General features: G+C 39.9%; 1 protein-coding gene across 1 annotated transcript in view; it reads left to right on the forward strand.

The window, feature by feature from the left end:
* HUNK (hormonally up-regulated Neu-associated kinase) overlaps positions 1-21654 on the forward strand; it is a 671891-nt gene that overhangs the window by 614288 nt on the left and 35949 nt on the right. The window contains exon 9 of the mRNA XM_044071414.1: positions 7227-7404. Within this exon, the coding sequence (XP_043927349.1) occupies positions 7227-7404 (178 nt within the window). The remainder of the gene's footprint in view (positions 1-7226; positions 7405-21654) is intronic.

Raw genomic sequence — 21654 nt, forward strand, 5'->3', positions numbered from 1 at the left:
CTGTGAGCTGGACTACTATATGCTGTATATATGCATTCCACCTAAATGTAGCTGACTGCTTGTGATATGCTTTGCACGCTGGGGTCTCAGTTAGGCTATTGACTATTTCTTTGCATTTGATTACTGAGAAAGTACAGCTGGATTGGAACTCCTTTTTCAGTGTAGGCTTGTGAAAAAGGGCTCCAAAAAAGTAACAGTCAGTCTACAATGTGCAGTAGAACAAGTATATGTATAACAAACAGTATATGTATAACAAACAGCAACACTCAGATCTCCTCTGAGTTACAGCACAATGGCACTAAATATACAGAACCAACTGATATTGCCAACATCCTGGCAGATAGGTTCAGTGCTAACTTTACCCCTCTGTCATCCCCTAAAGGGCCCATCTCTATACCAGAAGAATGCAAAGTTCCTGTAATCACGGCTGCACAGGTAAAAAACACACTAATGACATTGGTAATCTCCAAACTCAGGGCCCCACCCAGTTCGGGTTTGTAAAAGGCAGATCATGTCTTCTAAACCTGATAGACTTCTTTGAAGCAGTCACCAAAGCCGTAGATGAGGGTAAGGTGGTTCACACAGCCTATCTAGATCTCGCCAAGGCTTTCGACACCATCCCCCACTCTGGAATTATAGATAAACTCACTAAACTAGGTATAAATCCCTATGATCCCAAGATGGGTTGCCAACTGGCTCACTGACAGAACCCACACTGTGAAAGTAGCAGACTCCAAATCCAACTTCAGACCAGTGACAAGTGGAGTACCACAGGGTTCAGTTCTGGGTCCTCTCCTGTTTGGTATCTACTTCTCTGAAGTAGAGGCCAACACAGAAGGTCTTTGGCTAATGAAGTTCGCAGATGACTGCAAACTAGGAACCATAATCAAAACTCCAAAAGATGTGGACATCTTACAAAAGGGCCTCGCTGAGACAGATGCCTGGTGTCAAAGCCATGGCCTCAAGCTCAATGCTAAAAAGTGCATTGTCATCCCTTTTGGTAAAAACTCAGTACCCATGAACTACCACATAGGTGGTAGTCTACTTAACACAAAATTGTGATAAGAGACCTTGGGACACAGGTGGACAGTAGTCTCTCCTTTGATAATCACATCGCCGCAATAGTCAGGAAATCCTTCTATGTGGCACACCTCATCACAAAAGGTTTCTCATCCAGGTAAAAAGAGGTCATTGTTCCCCTCTACCCGTCACTCATTAGACCCATTATAGAGTACAATGCCCCTTTTGGTATGTACCTCACAAGACATGTACAACAACTGGAAAGGCCACAGAAATACCTCACAAAGAGGATCACCGTCCTCAAAGAGATGCCCTATGCTGACCGTCTCAAAAAACTGCAGCTTTACTCCATTGCATATCGTCTACTCAGAGGCGATCTCTGCCTAACACACAAAGCTATGTCAAACCCAGAGCTTTCAGACATGCTCCACTTAAAGAAATCCCAATCCCTACGAGCTACATGCTCTAGGGACCTAAACCTCATCACCACAATAAACAGAACATGCTGGAGGGATAGATTCCTGTCCCAGAGACTTCCCATACTCTGGAACAAACTACCTATCTATATCAAAAAAAGCTCCTCATTAGCACTCTTCAAGAAAAATCTTGATGATTTGTTGGGAGATAGGAAATTCACCCCGGGGATCACTTCTGTGGCTCTGCTCGACAGTGGCACAGGAAAATAATTTTCTTGGTGGCGAAATCCAGGGTACATTTGGCTAGGCTTATATAGGCCCTAGGGCCAATAGCCTAGTACCTACCTATGAACCTATGAACCTACAGTTGAACACGTATATGTATGACATACAAATCTACAGTATGCATTTGAACACATACACATATAAGACACATAGACATGATATAGAACATTGTATAATGCTTGCTCAAAAGATAATAGTTAATTGCATAAGGTAAGGAACTTTTTATTTACTTATTTAGTTTTTTTGACTGGGTTAGTGGGCTGACCCAAGGAAGACCAGTTTCTGCCACAGGCCAGGACTTGCAGAACATAGCAGAAAATCAGTACATCAGTTTTATGAATAGTGTGTAACATGATACAGTGTAAACTATAAATGTATATACTTTATAGCACTGAAGATGAGAATTTTCCATATACACAGACGTATACAATATAGAGTAATGGAGAATAATAATGTAATGGAATATTGCAAAACACTAGGTGATATTAAAGTAGCATTTCTAGGAAGTGTATATCAGTATGTAATGTGATGTATTATTTAGTGTAAATGGCAACAGAACATTTCACATTCTGGAAGCCCTTGTCCAGAAGGAACTCCCATAATGAAGTCCTCTCACACTACCCCCAAAACTAACAAGCTGTCATTAAACGTTTCCTTGGCCAGAACCTTCAGTAACTGCATTCACTAGATGAAGCCAGTTTCCTAGCAACATAGTCAGGATGAAAACGTCACTGACATTGGTACTAGTAAGGCTTATTAGAAATGTGTGAAATAAGGGAGCCAAATCAGTAGTCAAGCTGATAGAAGTGGATAAGATTATTCAAGGTAAAATTTTCATACATGATGTCAGTTTTTCATAGATGATGTCAGTAATATGCATATTGGACTTTCTAGGTAACGTAAAGTCGTAGTTAAATATCAGAAAAATGTGTCTGTAAAGGGGAAAGGCCCTTGTCACAGATGTATTTAATAACTATATATTTTCTGGGGGTGACTGTTTTTTTGTTTGTTTGTTCTTCATCCTCCTGATGTCATAAAAATTAAAATGTATCAGATGGCCATTATGGTTTGCCTTTGTATTTGACACCATTAAAAGATCACGAGCCACAACAGATAAAGGGTCAGAGGCACTTAAGACTTAAATAAGACATTTACTCTAATACTAGTAAGAGATAAATCAGTTTATATTCTTACACATGTTTTGGAGAGTTTCTGCAAGCTTTTGTGCTGTCCTTTAAACTTTTGAGTTTGAGTTTTGTAGTAAAAATGTAATGTACTCGAACCTTTATGCAAGTGTCATTCACCTAATTATTTGTTTTTGAGCTAGTAGATCTTTAAGCTTTATGCATATTTGCTGTCTTAGAAGAACAAAACTTAAAAAAGATGCCCAGAAGCTGAATCAGTAAATAATAACATCAATGTTGTCTGTTTACACTAATAAAGAAGGAAGACTGGGATTCTGCAGGGTTCACTAGTGCAGCCAGTTTTCTTCAGCACGGCACACCTTTTTCAGCTGACACCAAATCCTGCACTTAGCTGGAATTTCAAGATGAGACTGAGAGAATAAACAAGGATCCTCTAAATTTAGTAAGCATTTAAAAATATTTTCAGTCAGGCCTTTTAAACCATTCATCAATGCCAAGAGTTAAAGTACTTGGATTGTAAAACACTTCAGCTGAATCAGTGAAGACGAAACAATTGAGTCACTTAATTTAATTTATTCAGTGACCGAACACTGACCGGTACAAAGGAGAATGTATAAAAGTAATCACATTCAGGCCTACCCTGATCCTTTCTCAAGACTCCTCTACTCAAAGTAAGAGAAACAATTTATACTAAAGTACAAACTGATTAATTATTTGCATTCATTCAGTTACAAATTACTGAAACATACAGGGTGGTAAGTAGAACAAACTATGGTGTTTTAAAAATGTCTTCACTGTAAATAGCTCATTTAGGCATTAATTAAAATATGAATTATCTTTATATCATAATTACAGTGCTTGCTCTCTCTGTCTTAAGCAGGAACTGATGAAATTAGCACCATTCCTTGTAACAGACTTCATCAGTGCCAGTAACCTGAAACATATGCTCCTTCCCAAGCTGTGCAGTAAGCAACCACATTGTTATCTATTTTCTTATGTTCAGTGGTTCACGCATGGTCCAATAGCCTTCAAATTAGGGACATACAAGTTTTTCCAAAAGAACATTAAGCTGTTCCTGAATTTAGCTGAATAATATCCAAACATGAATATGTTAGATACAAAGAAAATACTTAAGGTAATAACTCTTTAAATGTCTTTTCCTTCCAAAATGTATGAATTCGGATAAGGTGGATATCATTCATTTATTCATTTTCTTATATCGTTTTATTCTATTTAAGAATATAATGGAGCCAGTCTGCCCGATTAAGAAATGCATTTGCACACACAAATGCACGTGTGCACGCACACACACACACACACACACACACACACACACACACACACACACACACACACACACACACACACACACACACACACAAAATGTGCAACTTTCAAATTCTACCTGTTAGCAAAGCTGCATACTGGAAAACACAAAATGCACATTAGTTTTATGTCTAGATAACAGAATGGAGCTAATATTTATATAAGAAATTGTTCCACATGTGCACAACCACTGTATTTGTAGAGGCAGAGTGCATGTTAGTGAAGCCCTTCCCAGGTGAGGACTACAATTAGCTGGAACAACTCAATCACAAGGGAGAATCATCCTGTCTAATCCTTTTTTTCATTAGTGACACATTTCTTAACATGCTTTCTGTTATGCTTTCTATTATGTTGTCTGTGCCGTATTGAACGCACCTGGATACTTTGGGATGCTTTGGCTACCAGAAATAAAAAAATATCTTTTACTGTTTTAATTCTGCCTATTAAATAGGTTATGTACAATCAGAACTGATTGTAACAAAGTTTCACATGCAGACATACTTGTTAATTCTGACTGCATTTTCACTCACAAAATTACGGTCTCTCTCTCTCTCTCTCTCTAAAAACTAATTAACATAGGTTTTGAGACTGTACGGTATTAGAATAGATCTCTGATTATCTCAGAATTAAATGGCTGTATCTTAGCACATTGATGCACTGAATGAATGCCCACTAACAGTGGAAAAAGTGTTGATATGCCAGTTTTTGCCACAGATGGATAAAGTCATGGATATGCCCAGATGACCCTGGTATAGATAGCCTCTTGGGTGCTGCAGGGGCCAGTGAAGAAAGGTGGGTGTGAAGTGCTGCTTTCAGCCTATTTTGGGGAGAGGCAGATATAATGGCCTACTGCTGTAAGTGGTCCTTAGTGGAGGGAACAGCATACTAGAAATAAAAAGGGCAATTAGCATGCACATGGTGCATTGCAAACAGTACACTGCACTAACACTAAACATTGGCACATTCACAGTAACACAGGGCTTGTACTGTGCATCCTGACTTTACCAGTGTGTGTATGCCAGCTTTGCAAGGGATAGCATTGGCTATTTCGTGTAAGCATACCATTCCTCTTTACAACACAGCATTTCTTGACCATTAGGAAATACTCGGACCACCTAAAAATGTGAGTGGCCACAGTCTATGGGGGTGAAAACAGAGCCTCAGGTTAGTGAGGCAAGGATAGTCCTTGAATGGGGTGAAGGAGAATGGGGACTGAATTCCCTTCATGGCTGCTTGGACAGTTTCCCCTGTGGGTGGCTTTAGTATGAGCACAAAAGTTATACCTAAGGGCACTGACAGTTTGCTGGCACAAGATGAAAAGACATATAAATAAAAAGATGTTACATTAACATTGTTGGTAAAAAAAAAATCAGCTGGAGAGCACACCCCTCCTGCACCCACACAATACATAATATAAAATATACTTATTCTGAGGTCACTTAACTATGACATAAGGGAATACTCCTTTATCTCTAAGGTTCAATGACCTAAAAGATAGTATTATGGGGAACGTAAATGCTAGTGTACAGTGAAAGTTTTTGTTCAGCTGTTAAGACTCATGATTAATGTTGTTCCAAGACAAGATGTTGACCATTTTCTAATCAACACACACAACTGCTATCACAAAATAGATTTATCATTTGAATATGAACATTATTTAAAATAAAAAAATAATAATAATAAAGAATGGTTCCCCCTACATGGGAAGTTAACCCCCACACCTCTACTATTTATATATGCCAACTCTGATGTTGCTGGATCTTGGACAAATCCCTGGGATACCTCAATCTCTACTGACTGCACACATAAGGTTGTCTGAGCTCAAAGCGGGAGCATATAAGTAGAGAGGCTGTAGTATGGCCTATCCCCTGTAGAAATGAGTTTTTAATGTGTTTTCCAGTTCATTATGTTGTTTTACATTCGATGAACAGAAAAGCAAAAATGCCCACAGTGAGACTGTAAGCTTGATCTGGAAGTAAATATACTATAACATTTCTTGATAACGATGGGCAGAGGAAATATTAGAACATAAATGGAAGTTTTAGTATAATGGGAAACCAGCTAGCATCTTTAGATAAACCATAGATGAACCATTTGGTCAATGGTAAGTTTTCCATTGACAAGTTCAACCTTTCTGGACTTGATGGCTTGTAGAAAGAGCAACATTTGTATAAACTTATTCAGCACAGGATTCGAGAGTGCAGCTATGTGAATACCTACATCTTCGTTTTTACTGTTACTCGTGATTTTTCAGTGTTCTTAAAGTGATTTGCCATCATTCTAAAACTTACCTTTGCACCACAGCATGCAGTGCAAAAAGTCCCAGACAGTACTTTCTCCAATCAGCAAATATTTTTGTCATGTTATTAATGTCTAAAAATAATTTTAAAACATGCAGACTCCTTCTGATGACATCACTGAGAAAAAACAGGGAACTTTAACCTCAGTGACGTAACCATAGGAAAAGTGTCTGCTGCATCCATAGACTTTAATAGGTGCACCACTGCCCATGCAGGAAGGTGCCCCATTAAAGTCTATGGATGCACTGGACGCTGACCTATAGCAACGTCACAAATGGAGAATCAATCTTTTTGGGGGTCTAGTTTAACAAAAAGTTAATGAAGCTTTTTATTAAAAAAATGGTCCAAAAATGATAAAAAAGCAAGCAGCAAAAAACATTGTGACACTTCACTCATCAAATGCCCTGATGTACATAAAATCCTCAGCAAATCACTTTAAAGGAGAAATTGTTTGAAATATTAAGGTTCACGGTGTTTACTTGTCATTTAACCTGTTTTAAACATTAAGGTTCATAGTGTTTACGTGTCATTTAATGTGGCGTGAGTTTTAAATCCAAAACGAAATTGTCTGAATTGTAGGGAACATTCAGTATGCATAAGGTTTACAAGCTGTGCTGACAAATAAATGGATGTTTTTTGCTCACAGAGCCTTTGCAGTTCCTTACTCAGATCAGTGGTTCTAAGACCAGTGCATCAGCTTAGTTCAGATGATTTTTTTTCTTTTATGGTTGCAGGAAAAAAAGCTAAAGGAATCAGAAAAGAGAGTAGACTGCTTTCAGAAGCCATTGGGAAGAAAATCTGAGAAAAGTCACCTTTCTTATAAACATCATTCCTGCCTGGTGGATCATGCACAGAACTCCAGAGCTCAGTTAAAGGAGAAAAAACTCTCAAAGCTTGTTCTTCCAGAAAAAGGTAAGCAAGTACACTTGATGAGGTATTCAGTTACTGTATTCAGAACTGGCTCTCTAAAATAAAGGGCAAAGGCATTAGGGTGGCAGCGTTAGTCTAAGGCAGCAGTGCCAAATGTCATGGTTAGAGAGCACACCTTTACTGCATCCTTTCAGTCTCTGAAGAGAAATTGCTGCATAAGCAGCAGAAAACAGCACACAGCACATGGTACCTACCAAATAGCCATTTTATCTCTTTATTACCTCAGAGAAGCCATAGCATTGGTTATTGTAGTAAGTGGTTTCAGTTATGACAACTGTATATATGGTTTCCTTTGAAGTTTGCACTGCTAATAGTAGTTTATCCAGGGCACACCATTCTCTTTTTTTTTCAAAGAGCAAACAAAAAAAAATTTAATATGTAGTATTTTTAGAAACATTTTTAAATTGTAATAGAAACATTAAATTCTATAATATAATTAAAATGTCAGACTTCAAGACTGAGGGGACCTGCCATAAAATGAACCACCATACCTAATATTATTCATGCTCTGCTTGTTTTTAATTTTCATGCAGTTGTGTTTTAAAATGTAAGGTGTATGTGAATGCATCGGTATCATCTCACAATCTCAGTGTGTCATACTGTGTTTTAAAAATGTCCATGTATACATTTCTCCTAGAGAACAATGTCTATAAAGTTCTCCCCCAGAGCTCTTGAGTACTTGAAGGGTATTGTGTGTTAGGACTGTATGGGGGGTATTCAAAGATGGCTAATGCCATCACATAGAGTGTGCATAAATACCATGTAGGTCACCTGCATCTGTGACCTTATTATGTGTAGCTAGGACAGAATTAAAAACACTGTCTAGTGGTAACTGATGTTAAGCAACAACACTGTGTTTGTACATCTGGCATGTTTTAAAGTAAAGCCATCTGTGGGAAGTATAAAAAATGCTTCCTCAAAGCATTGAAATGCTTGCTTATTGATATATTTGCACTGTGGCTATCCACACTACATTGACATAATTGACATGCATGTTTGTGTTCTGTGCATACGCGCATAGGTGTGTGTGTGTGTGTGTGTGTGTGTGTGTGTGTGTGTGTGTGTGTGTGTGTGTGTGTATATGTGTTTTAAAAGATATAAGATTTTATTGCTCTGATTATAACATGTCATAACAGTGGTTTGATTAACATAACCCTAATATTTTTTTTACAGAAATAAATATCAAGAGGTGGTATTTTGCTTAGCAAAATAAGAGTTATGTTCAAGAAGTGCTGCTTCACCAGGAAAACCAAGAAAAGGATGTTAAATTAGTTTCAAACCCAGGTCTTCAGTTTCATACTGCTTACCACAAAGATATAGTTTCATAATTTCATAGTATAGTACTAGGCTATCTGCCCTAGGGCATTTATAAGCCTAGCCAAAGTGTATGTGGCTTTCGCCACCCCATGTAATGATACAAAAGTGTACAATTTAAATTAAATTTAGTTTACTGTGCCTCTATCTAGCAATGACACAGAGATGACCCCTGGGGTAAACCTATGATCAACCATCCATTCGTCCAGATTTCTCTTGAAGAGAGTCAGTGAGGGGTTCTGCCTAACATGGACAGGTATCCTGTTCCAGAGTGCGGGAAGCCTCTGGGTTATGAATCTGTCCCTTCAGCATGTCCTATTCATATTTGTGCTGAGGTTTAGATCTTTAGCTCTCGTGGCTCTGATGGATTTGGATTTTTTGAGGTGGAGCATGTCCATTAATTCTGAATTGGACATGGCCTTGTACATAAGGCACAGATCACCTCTGAGCAGGCGGTATGCTACTGAATAGAGCTGGAGCTTTTTCAGTCTGGCAGCATATGACATATGCTGGAGACCCTTGATCCTCTTGGTAAGGTACTTTTGGGGTCTCTCCAGCTGCTGCAGGTGCTGGGTGAGGTACATACCAATTGGGGCATTGTACTCAATCATAGGCCTGATAAGGGAGGAATATAAGGGTACAGTGACATCCTTTGATCTGGATGTGAATCCCTTCATGATAAGGTGGGCAATGTAGAAGGTCTTTCTAACCACTTTGGCGACGTGGGTGTCAAATGAGAGGTCACTGTCAACTTGGGTCCCCAGGTCTCTGATTACTTTTTCCGTACTTGATGGATTACCACCTATGTGGTAATTTGTGGGTACTTTGTTTTTTCCAAAGGGGATGACTATACATTTTTTGGCATTTAGTTTAAGGCCATGACTCTGGCACCAGTCATCTGTTTCTGTGAGGCCCTTCTGGAGGATGCATGTGTCAGCTGGTGTGTCGACTATGGCGCCTAGTTTGCAGTCGTCTGCGAACTTTGTCAGCCACAACCCCCTATGTTTGCCTGCACATCTGAGAAATAAATGCCGAACAAGAGGGGTCCCAAGACAGAGCCCTGTGGGACTCCACTTGTGACTGGCTTAGTGTCTGACATAGCTCCAGCTATTCTGACTTTGTGGGTTCTGTCCTTTAGCCAGTTTGCAACCCATCTTGTGACAAACGGGTTTACATTTAAGCTGTTGAGCTTGTCTATGATGCCTGAGTGGGGTATTGTGTCGAAGGCTTTTGCCAGATCCAGGTAGGCTGTATGAACTGCTTTGCCTTCATCGATGGCTCTAGTGACTGTTTCAAAAAAGTCCACCAGGTTTAAAAGACAGGATCTGCCTTTTACAAAGCTGAACTGGGTAGGGTCAATTGTCTGTAGGTCCCCAATGTCTTTGTTTAAGGGTTCCATAATGATTCTTTCCATAGCTTTGCAGACCAGGCTGGTCAAGCTTATGGGGCGGTAGTTTCCAGGGTCTGTAGAGGTGCCACCTTTGTGGAGTGGGACCACTGTAGCTGTACGCCAGTGTTCAGGGACGTATCCTGTAGCAAGGCTAAGATTAAACAGCGTTCTTATGTGTGGGTTTAGCTCCTCTAGGAGTTCACGTAGCACGCAACCCGGGACACCGTCAGGTCCCATGGATGCTGTATTTTTAGCTTTGCTGAGGGCAGCTCTCACCTGGACATCTGAGATTTCAGGGAGGTTGCATTCAGCTGAGATATTTATTTCGTCTTTTGGGGGAGAGGGAGGGGAGAAATTTGCACTGAACCTGTCTGCCAGTATGTTGGCAATATCTGTGGGTTCAGTGTATTTTTTGCCGTTATGAACTAACTCTGCGCATATCTGAGGGTTTCTGCCCAGGTTTCTAACATAACTGAAGAAGGCCTTGTGATTATCTTTAGTGTCCTTAGTGATTTTTCTCTCGAAGTTGGCCTTTGATGATTTTATCAGCGAACATAGTTTTTTGCTAGTGCTGATCAGGGATGCCTTCCCTTTATGGGATTTTGCTCTGTCTTGCAGTAGCTTCCTTCTCTTGTTATAAAGTTTGTTTATGGCTGGGGTCCACCAGATAGGATGTCTGCCTTTGGTGGAAAGGGTCTTGGTTTTATTTGGGATTGCATGATCCATGCATTCTTGGAGATGCCCGTTGAAAGCATTTGTGAAGGATTCAGCAGTGTGGGATGTGGTTTCCACTGGCCCAGGGGGCTTGAAGGATACCATTTCAGTCCTAAGGAGTGTAAAGTCAGCTTTTGAGAAGTTTCTCACTGTGGTCTTTTGTGCTGGGGGTGGAGGTGGGATATGAATATCTAGGGTTATTAGTTTATGGTCTGATCTCACTAGTGAGGGGTATACTTCCGGTGTTGAGCATTTTGTCCCCATGTTTGTGATGATCAGGTCAAGTATATTATTTCCCCTTGTGGGGGAGGTGACTAGTTGTTCCATCGCATTTGAGTTGATGAATTCCAGGAACCTTTGGGTAGGGTGTTGAGGCTTGAGTAATGCACCCAGTCTATGTTTGGGTAGTTGAAGTCTCCCAATATGATGGTATTTGGTGAGACATTCATATCTTCCAGTGTCTTCAGGAAGGCTCAATGGAGTTCCTAAGATTGCGAGGGTGGTCTGTAGCATGCTACAAGTTGTATAGCAGTTTTGCCTACGGTTAGTTGTACATGGATGGTCTCTGATGCTTCGTGCATTGCCACTAACCTGGAGGTGTGGGTGTCTTTAATGAATATGGACACTCCCCCTCCTTTTGTGGTTCGGCCCAGGTTTTGGGGCCAAAATGCATGATACGAGGTATAACCTGGTAGGGCTGGGGTGCTCTCAGGAGCCTTGAACCAGGTTTCAGATACTGCACAGACATTGATGCTCTCCATACTGAGGAGTGCTTCGAGAGCCTGCATCTTGAGATTTAGACTTCTGGCGTTGAGCAGCAGTACCCTTAGTTTTTTTCCTTTATTGTTTTCTAAGGTGGTGGGTTTGTCTTTTGAGCCTTGCCTAAAAAAGGCACTATGGGGGTGGCAAGAGCCTTAGCCAATATCCTGAAGCCCAGTGGTGACAGGTGCAAGCCATCCCTTGCGAAGCAGCATGGCTTGTCCAGCATGTCACCCCAAGCAGACAGACATTGGATCCCCCTAGAATGACACCAGTAATTGAGCCAATTATTAAAGCTGATCATCTTGTCTTTGTATTGTGGCATAATTCTTGGTGTGGGCAAGATGCTGCTCAGGATCAGGGTCATACCAGCCTGGGCTACATAATCAGAGAGCTCCTCTATGTCTCTTTTCATGTAGTCCAAGGAGGTACGTCTCAGGTCATTCACGCCGGCATGGACAATGACTGAGTCATATTTGTACTTGCTTTGAGTGACCAGAGTGCTTGTGTTATGTGGCGGATCCTAGCTCCTGACAGGCAGCTCACCGTTACCCTCTCTTTGTTCAGCCTGGTAAGCAGGATGTCAGTGTGCCTGACTATAGAGTCACCTATTACTAGTGTATCAGGCATGGTGTTTCGCCTTAAGGGCTGTGATTGTTTGGCACACTGACTTTGTGTACTATGTGTTGCATGTGCAGTGTTTTCAGGTGGTGTTTTCTTGAATGTCTGCTTTGGGAGCCTCTGTTGTTTTGGTAAGTTTTTTATTAGAGCCTCCGAGTATGTCTTTGTGTTATTATGTGTTTGGTTTGCAGTTGTGGTTGGTTTATGTGAAACTGGGTTTGTTGTGTGTGTGGTTACCTTCTCCTCCTGTCTGGTCTTGCTAGTCCTGTGTTGAGAGAGTTCAGCCTCCAGTTTGGCTATATAGTTGCATCTCTCACATGTGTTTGTGTTTGTTGGGAGGAGGAGAGGGTTGCCTGTGTACATGAGACAATTGTAACATTGTCTCAGGATTCCCAGATTAACCAGCTGAACTGGAGAGGACGTCAGTAATATACCACTTGACATGCCAGAATAGTATAAGGGGGTGATGTGTAACTGGGTCAGAGAGAGGACTGTGAAGGGAAGTGGGTATTAGCATGGGTTGTAGGTGGATGTAGTGCTTATGTTAGTTTAAGGGTGCTTCACTTAAAAGAAAGGTTTTAGGAGCAAGTGCTAGGCTTATGATAAAGCGAATAGACTGATTTTGTTAAAAGTAGAGCTTTCTTAAGGGAAAAATTGAAGTGCAGACTTGGCGGAGCCAGGAATAGTTTAAGCCTGTTTAACCGGCGCTGCTCTATGCGCACAAATGCGAATTTTAAACAGGGAACTTTAATGGCCCAAAACGACCAATTAGGTCACTCCTTCAGGGACAGATAGGCTGCTCAAGGCTCCCCACTCCCACTGGTGAGCAAAGAAACTTCCTTCTATCCAAGTAAGGCAATGGACAGCACAGGAACTACACCACAGTCCAGAATACAGCAAAGCCTGTATACTGGTCTAAACTAGTCAAGAAAGGCGGGAAAACAAGGATATATTTTTTTTTTTGTTTTGTTTTTTAGGTTAAAAAGTACACAGAAATGCAGGAAAAACAGTAATAAATCACTTACACAGGCTAGTTCACTTTAGTGGGTAGCCTCAACAGTTACATTTAACAACAAACTTTCGACCAAATGTAACTTTAAGTGCAGATAATGTACAATGCAAAAAACAGGTAATAAAACAGTTTAAACTTGTTCAAAGTAAGAAAAGGAAGGTCTTTCAGGTAAAAACAGCAAAAAAATACTTAGATCAGGAAAGTAGTTGCTTTTCTCAGTTCTCTGCTGCTAGCACCACTCTGCAGGACCACAAGGAGTTGTTTCTGAGTAGTATAGCCAGAAAAAACGCTCAGGGGCGGATTTTAAACAGGGAACTTCAAAAGAGCTGGAAATGGTCCAAAACGACCAATTACTACAAGCTCTTGTGCTGAGGTCACTCCCTCAGAGACAGATAGGCTGCTCAAGGCTCCCCACTCCCACTGGTGAGCAAAGAAACTTCCTTATTACGTCCAAATACATTAAACTGAGGTGTTATAACGAAGAATACTGTGCAGAGTGCCTGGAACCACAGTCCGCATCTACTTGTGCATGGTCAGAACCCAAATCTCCCTTCTGTCCTGATGGATGACTTTTTATGTCTAGCTGTTCATGTTTGTTGAGCAGGGTAGTGGATTGACACATTTCAGTCACAGATGAAAGTAATAGCAATAAGGGAAAACCAACATCACAATTGTATACAAGCATCATTAGTGGGAAATAAATAAGGAGACAGTCAAGGTACAATACAATGAGGTACTCATCAAATGAAAGATTACAAGAGGGAGAAATATTTTAGCATATAAATGGGCAAACCTTGGGATTTTATGACCTTCTGTGCCAACACTAATTGCCCACTGATTGATCATTTAGCTTGACCGAGAGAAATGTCAGTTCAGAGACATGGTATAGCCGCAATAAGTGAGACCTCATTAGTGGCTCATTCATTGGTATGTAAGGAGGGAATGTGGGATAGGTGAAGAGGAGGAAATCTTAGGGTCTACAGTGTCAGCTCTAGAAAGGACCACAAGGAGCATGGCAGTGGGAGAATGTATCTCTGCACTACATGTTTCAAGGAGAGCACTTGAACAGAATTCAGAGATCATTACAGAAACAACTTTGTAACACAAATGAAATGTTTGAAATAGGAGACAAAGTACACTACAAAAGGGCTTATTCTCCAAAGTGCAAAATACCCAAAGTCATCACTGGCCAGGATGGAGTCGTGGTACTTGTGAGGCATGGTTCTGTTTGTATAAGGGTGCATCATTCCAGTAAAGTCAAGACTGAGACAGTGGACCATTATGTCATTAAAATTACAAAACAGAGGTGAGAAGCTTACCTGAAATACTATAGGACTCAGAAAATGGAAATGACCATGTGATGGAAAATTTCAAAGTGAATAAGGAAGAATTTGGTATTAGTGGATTGAAAAAGCCACAGATGCTGCAATGAGATTGTAGTCTTAGTCTGAAACAAGGTCAAACCATAACATTTGTGACAGAGAAAAAGGGGTACAACTTTCAGCTGAAATCTTTTTGTCCCTGTATCTGTTGGCCAGCCAGTTTGCCCCTCACTAAGGATGTACCCAGTAGAGTATGGGATGAGAGTCATTTGGAGGGGTCATCATTCAGTCTGTCAAGAAAATTGTTTGTTCCCTCTCTGGCACCCCAGCAACAAGGCCATATTTTAATAGCACTGACTCCACCCCCAGTCATGATGTGAGCACCTCCATCACTACAGTGACTTCTTACACCCCTCTATTTACACACAAGTGCTCTTTTGTACACACAGATATGGACTGGTAGCCACATCCCACATCTTCCTCAGTACCAGCTCCTACTACCCAAGCAGCAACGGCACTAACCAGCTGAGAACCACTATAGCCTCCCTCCCTCCAGAATGGCCACTCATTCCAGTCCTTCCATGACTCTTTCAGGGCCTGAGACACTACTTAAACTCAGACTGTCTGGATCACATTTAGGGCATTATCCTTCTGCATCATAGTATCAAAAGATGGACAAATTAAATAATAGGGGATGGGTTGATAAAGTTAAAGGGAGATGTAAGAACTAGTATTTTTTTACATTTTCATCCAAATGATATTGTAAACATAAAAGGGTCTGTTGACATGTCAGATGTAGAAAATATTCACAGTGAAAAAGGAGTTGATCAGACAAAGCTCACTGATTCTCATGTGTAACACAATGTATTCCTGACTGAAGTCATATAATTTGAGTCAGCAAAACAAAATGGCATTTGAAGCTGGAAATATAATGATGTTTTTTTTTTTTTTGAAGAAGAAGAAGTTGATAATATTCCCTCAAAAAATGCATCTGTACTACATGGATGTGCACACTCAAACTACAAAACAAATAATATCCAAAACATGTCTTGTGGATACAGAGTCTAAAGAACATGAAAAGAGTTTCCAAAAGATTCACAAATGTGTGCAGCAGAATATGTTCATCTCCTTTTGGTCATAATCTGTCAAAAGTAATGGGGGGTTCATTTCAAGAGCATTGTTTTTATCTTTTTGCAAAGTAATGAACTCTTATGACATTTGTATCTGTCCACCTCCTGAAGGAGATGTGTAGGATGATTGTGGAATCTCAGGAAGTGTGTGTTTATGGTTTGGTAAATGCATTGCCCTCCTGATTTAATTTAGTCTGGAGGAAGAATCTCACAGGTTGACCCTACTGTGATCTTCTGGCTGGAGGGAAACAGTAAAGTCACAGGAGTACTTGCCTGCCATGTGTATGACTTTGTGCAAGGTGGCTCAGAAAGTTTTGCCACTTCTGTTATTCCTTACCTAAAAGCTACCTTTCAGGTTGGCCATGAAGAGTGTGCCCACTTTTGTTATGTGAAACAGGACATGGCTAGTAATATCAGAATGATATTTTAGGGACACCAAGATGGCTACATAAAAAACCTTCATTCTATAGATGTGGAACCATCTAGGGTAGTGCAGTAGGATGTTCCCTTTACCCTAACCAAGACATAGTTACTTAGGTCAAAATAGGACACATTCCCTAAGTTCCCAGGAATAGTAGATCAGCTGTCATCTTTGCTACTTCCTGTTTGGCAGCCAACATAGAATGTGCCACTGTACAGACTAATCATGAAACAAACAAGAATGTTCAGAAAATGCATTCTGCAAAAGTAGCTCTAACATTCCAACTTCTGGGGAAGGGTGACACCATAAAATTAGTTCCTTAAGTGGCACTTCTCATGGAAAGCTACCTGATCATGGCATTCTAGAAGGGATCGTTTTGATGGGAGAATGAGGAAACTTCTCATCCCTTTGTTTGCAGTTTAAGAGTTAGAAGGGGGGTACGCAGTAACCTTTCCACTCCAGGTAGCCTCAAAAATGCAGTCTTTTTAGCTATACTTTGGTTATTGTGTTTATTTATTTTGCTTATGCTTTTTTGGCTGGGTTTGTCCCACAAGGTCTCTTTTCATGGAGGACTCCAGATAGTATTTACAAGACTAGGAGAAATCTGGCCTTGAAAACAGGGAAATTACCCTATTCTTTTTGAAAGGTATCATGGGAATGAGATATTTTAATTCTACCAATGTTCAAATTATCAAATCCCCTCAAATTATCTGTGGTGTGATCCCAGTTATTCAAACTAGGGGTAATATATAATTATCGACCATGGGATGGGTAAGGTCAGTCTAACACCAAGTGGATGTTTATTCAAGCACTAAAAAGGATATTGGCTAGACTTAAATGGCCTGCAAGGGCAGCTATCTTAGTACTTACCTATGGACCTACAAACATGAGCAACCATCTGCTCAAGCCAATGGGGCCTCAGTTCTGAAACTGCTGCTGGTGACTTGAGGTGTAACATTGAGTCAGTTGAACTCTATAAACCTATTTACAGAGAAAAGGCTTTGTCTGGAACTTACTGGAATAAAAAAAAAACACTCATTCAAACCCAGAGAATTCACTGTATCCTGTGTCATCTTAAAAAAAAGCCAGCAGACAGACAGCCATACTAAGAAGAAGGCTTGGGCTTCCACCTTTGGGGTTTCAAAGTCACTTGATGTATGAATGTAGCATACTGACTGTTGAATCTCAGTCCAGAATGTTAACCTACATTTGCAGCTTACTTCTTTTGTTTCTGAATTTTATTGCACTTTCTCTCCTGTGGGAAATTTGTTGCAACACTTTTTCCTCTTGCTTTGTGACAGTTTTTGCAAAAGTGTTTTGGCTTTCTGGCAGTGACTATGTGCTTTTTTTGCTGCAGTTTAGACTGTTACCTGTGTGCGAGTGGATCTGATTGGTATTTGCGCAGGTTTGGTATTTAAAAGAATAATCTCTGTGTATCTTCAAAGCTTAACTAGTTTAGCCAGCCTTATCTGGAGTTGGACAGTAATCACCTGACAGCAAGAAGCTCCCCGGTTCAGTTCTTGTCTGGGGTGCCTTCTCTGCAGAGTCTGCATGTCCTCCCTGTGTTTGCGTGGGTTTCCTCCTGGTGCTCCAGATTCCTCCCACATTCCAAAGACATGCAGTAGATGTACTGGACACTCTAAATTGGCCATATGTGTGTCTGTGCTTGTAAGTGTGTGGTGTGGCAGAATTACCGGGGCAGGGCTAAACACCCAGCGGTGCAAACCTTGACCTTAGATGCTTGTCACTGTTGAAGCGACACTCTGACCCCATGGGCAAAAATGGGAAAAGAGATTGTAGATGGATGTATGGGCAGTAGCATAGCTCTGGTCGGACAAGGGGACAAAGTGGGTGGCTGCCCCGGGCAAGCTACTGGGGGTACAATCAGTGTCTCAGAAGAGCTGCCAATCAGGAACAAGTGCAGTACCAGGATTTTTTTTTCAGTCTTTAACTTTAGTATATACACCACAAAAACACACACACACATTACATAAACCTTGTGAGTTCACATGCCTTATATTATGTTTATGTTTTTATATATTTTATGTTTATGTTTTTTTATATATTTGTGTGTGTGTGTGTGTGTGTGTGTGTGTGTGTGTGTGTGTGTGTGTGTGTGTGTGTGTGTGTGTGTGTGTGTAGACACACACACAGACACATACGCACATCCTCACGCCACTGTTTTCTTTGTAGCAACACATAAATATAGCATTTTGTCATTACACAGAAAACAGCATTTACCATTTCTGTCAAAAAATCTTTTGAACTGTGATCCATCAAAGAACCTAAAAAAAGAAAATGTTTTTCATTTATTTATGTATTTATTGGGATATTTTAATAATTTGGGGACAGTTGGCACGTTTTTGCAATGCATATTGATGACTAAATTATGATGAGAGTTGTAATAAGAGTTGCACATTTTTTAATATTATAATACATAATATGTATAAAAATTAATTTTTACCTTAATGTTTTTCAATTTATTTACCAACAACCATTTGAGCATGTGATTAATGGGATTAAAACCTATTTTTTTCTTTTCTTTTCTTATCCATTTGACTTGATAAAGCCTGGGATGGTCCAGGCGAAAAGCCCTGATTTTTTTTTTTTTTTTTTTAAAGAAAAGAAAAAGAAGAAAAGAAAAGATCGATTATACGCTCATTACTGGATACTTGAATTTATTTGTCTCTGGGTGATCCTGGAATTCCATTTTATTTATTTATGTATTTATTATTTATTTATCGGGGGAGGGCTTTCCTGCACCAACACACACCCACATATCTAAATATACAAACCCCGAGCTACAATAATATTGAGATAAAGACAAACTTCCTTACCCCACTGTTTAATAATCTCATCATTACTAAGAAAAGTGCAACAGTGATCAATAACAAATGCACAATTTCTGCACAAAATTTTACAAACCTGATCCATAACAAACCTACAACTGCCCCCCCCCCCCCCCCACACACACACACACACACATGCATATTTTTTTGAGTGTTTTTTTTTGGTTTGTTTTGTTTTTTGTTACATTGTCATATTTACCCTTGTGCCTGCCTAATCACATAGTTATTTCATAGTTGCTACCCCATTACCCCCCACAACTGTTATGCTGCGAGCTATCTGTCAAAGTGGAGAATGAGAACCGAACTTTTGGTGTATACATGCTTACACACGTGTATCACCCCAACTGCAACATTTAGCTTTGTTTGGCAGTCCTGTGAATGAATCTATGACTAGTGTAACCTGGTTTAGCATTTGTAGCCTCCAGTATGAGTCATTAGAAAGGTGGGTCCAGCAGCATGTCTCTCCTCTTATATGGGGCTAGGTAGCATCCTCCACTCACACCCACCCTCCCTTGCTGACTCCTCCAGCATCTAGGTTGCTAAGTGATCTTGCTGCATGTGTGCCACAATCAGGACTTTATTCCTATGTTCCACAGAGCTTGCTTATCCAAGAGCCCCCCCCCCCCCCATTGTAAAGGACTTTATTTAGCTAAATACTTACAAAGCATTGACTGCCTTTTAATTTGTCTATTTCTCATCATAGTCAGCAACAAAGAGGCAGTATTCCACCATGCTTTTTGTAAACAGCACCAAGTGTTATTTTGTATAAGACTTTTTGTTAGTCCACATGTTATATGCGGGTCTCTAGTCCTGGATGGGTATTAGAAACTTGATGGACACCTACCAAACCAGGTATTTGATATGTGAATTGTCACTCAGGGTTGACTGAGATATAAGTCAGGGAAGTAAAAAGCAAATTCACACCTTAATCGTGTGGGGTAGTGAGGGAAAAAATAAGGGGTAATATGTGGTAGCATACCAAAAACCTTTAATTTATTTATTTATTTAACATTTGTTTACCAGGAAAGTCCAACTTGGAATGAGCCAATTTTCAGGGACGTTAAGTTAACTGTAAGGTGTTATAATGAAATACTTATTTTAACAACACTATAACAGTTTTAATTACAATTGCAAGACTTTAACCTATGTGGTTTATACTATATTATATTTAATATATATATGGGTATATTACCCATTAGGGCAACGGACACCTCCTAATTTAATGGTACAATCAAACTGAAGTATTGAAAATTGCGGAACTAACTTGCCGCCAGCTAGTGACAACAACTTTCAGTCGTGCGAAAACAACATGAACTTCAATGGTAATCTCATGCAAAGTAACCAGCTGCCTACACAAATAACAGGTTCTCAGAACCCGACTTCTACAAACCATTTACGGGAAGGTAACAACAGAACCAGAGCAGTTACAAATGCCCAAGATAGCGTTAGAGAGCTTATTGGAGCTCCCTTATTTCAAGATTGGATTTCTAATACTAAAAGCCTAACGTTTGGCCAACAAACCCTATCGGAGCGACCGGCTGATAATGCTGCGACACCTGAGGTTAGTGAACAACTTTTTATAAACAACCTTAAGGTTCTTGATGTCAAACTGCTCAAAATTAAAAAACTGCAACTGGAAGTCAATTACTTTCAAGAATGTTGTAGACAACGTGTGGTGCCTAAGGGGCTTCAGCACCACACTTATCCTACTGGTTTGATAACTAACTCATTATTCCACCTTGAATTAAAGAGCTTGTTCGATGAACAGGGCTTTGCATTAATGAACTGCATTATTAAGCACTATAACATTCAGATTGCTGATTTATCTAAAGAAGTCGCCGATTTGAACTCTTATCATTTCTAACCACACAGACTTCTTTAGATATAAATTTGAATATGATAGAATTTTTAATTCCATTGATCAACTACTGTTGAAACTTAAATCTAATAAAGTTAAAAAATTAAATAGGAATAAACTGGCATATGAAAATGGCAGAGCGTACCCTAATCCACCTGGGTCACAGACTGGACTTGCAAATGCATCAGCTACTTGCTCTGCCTCTATTGAATTCCAACAAGACGACTTAGACCTTAGTCATGACTATGAAAATGACAATTCAAACAGCAGAGACAGCAACTTTAACAATACCTGGGCAGGGCGGCTCAAAAATGGAAAACAAAGGAAGTACAATGGTGAACACTCTAATGGACATTACCCGAATAGAGTAGTATATGAAGACGACCAAAATAATTCTAGTTCGGGTGCTATACCAAAGAGATATCCTAACAACAACCAGCACCCTAACAACAGCCAGAATTATCAGAACCAAAAAAACAAATCTCGCCCTTACAACAACCCAAAGAGATAACGAACGATACTACTGGACCAACTATTGTCCATAACATAGCAGGGGACTTTAACATATACAACTTTTCATGTATTGAAATAAATTCTACTTTAGTTGAACTTTTTGCCAAAGGACAAACATTTGTCCCGAGCAAGCATATGGACTTGGTTCAAACTATCAAAGACCTTAGGTTGTTTGTAAGAAAACTTAACCTTAATTTATTACTAGGAGATTCCACAGCTATAACTAACCCCCTTAAAGTAGTGAGTGAGTATAATCCTACTTTACACCCTACACTCCACATTTTTTAACATAGCGAGACAGTGTTTTAAAAAAAAGCAACGGAGAAAGC

The sequence above is a fragment of the Protopterus annectens genome, chromosome 5.part0 (assembly GCF_019279795.1).
Source record: "Protopterus annectens isolate FY-2018-M chromosome 5.part0, PAN1.0, whole genome shotgun sequence".
Taxonomy (NCBI): domain Eukaryota; kingdom Metazoa; phylum Chordata; order Ceratodontiformes; family Protopteridae; genus Protopterus; species Protopterus annectens.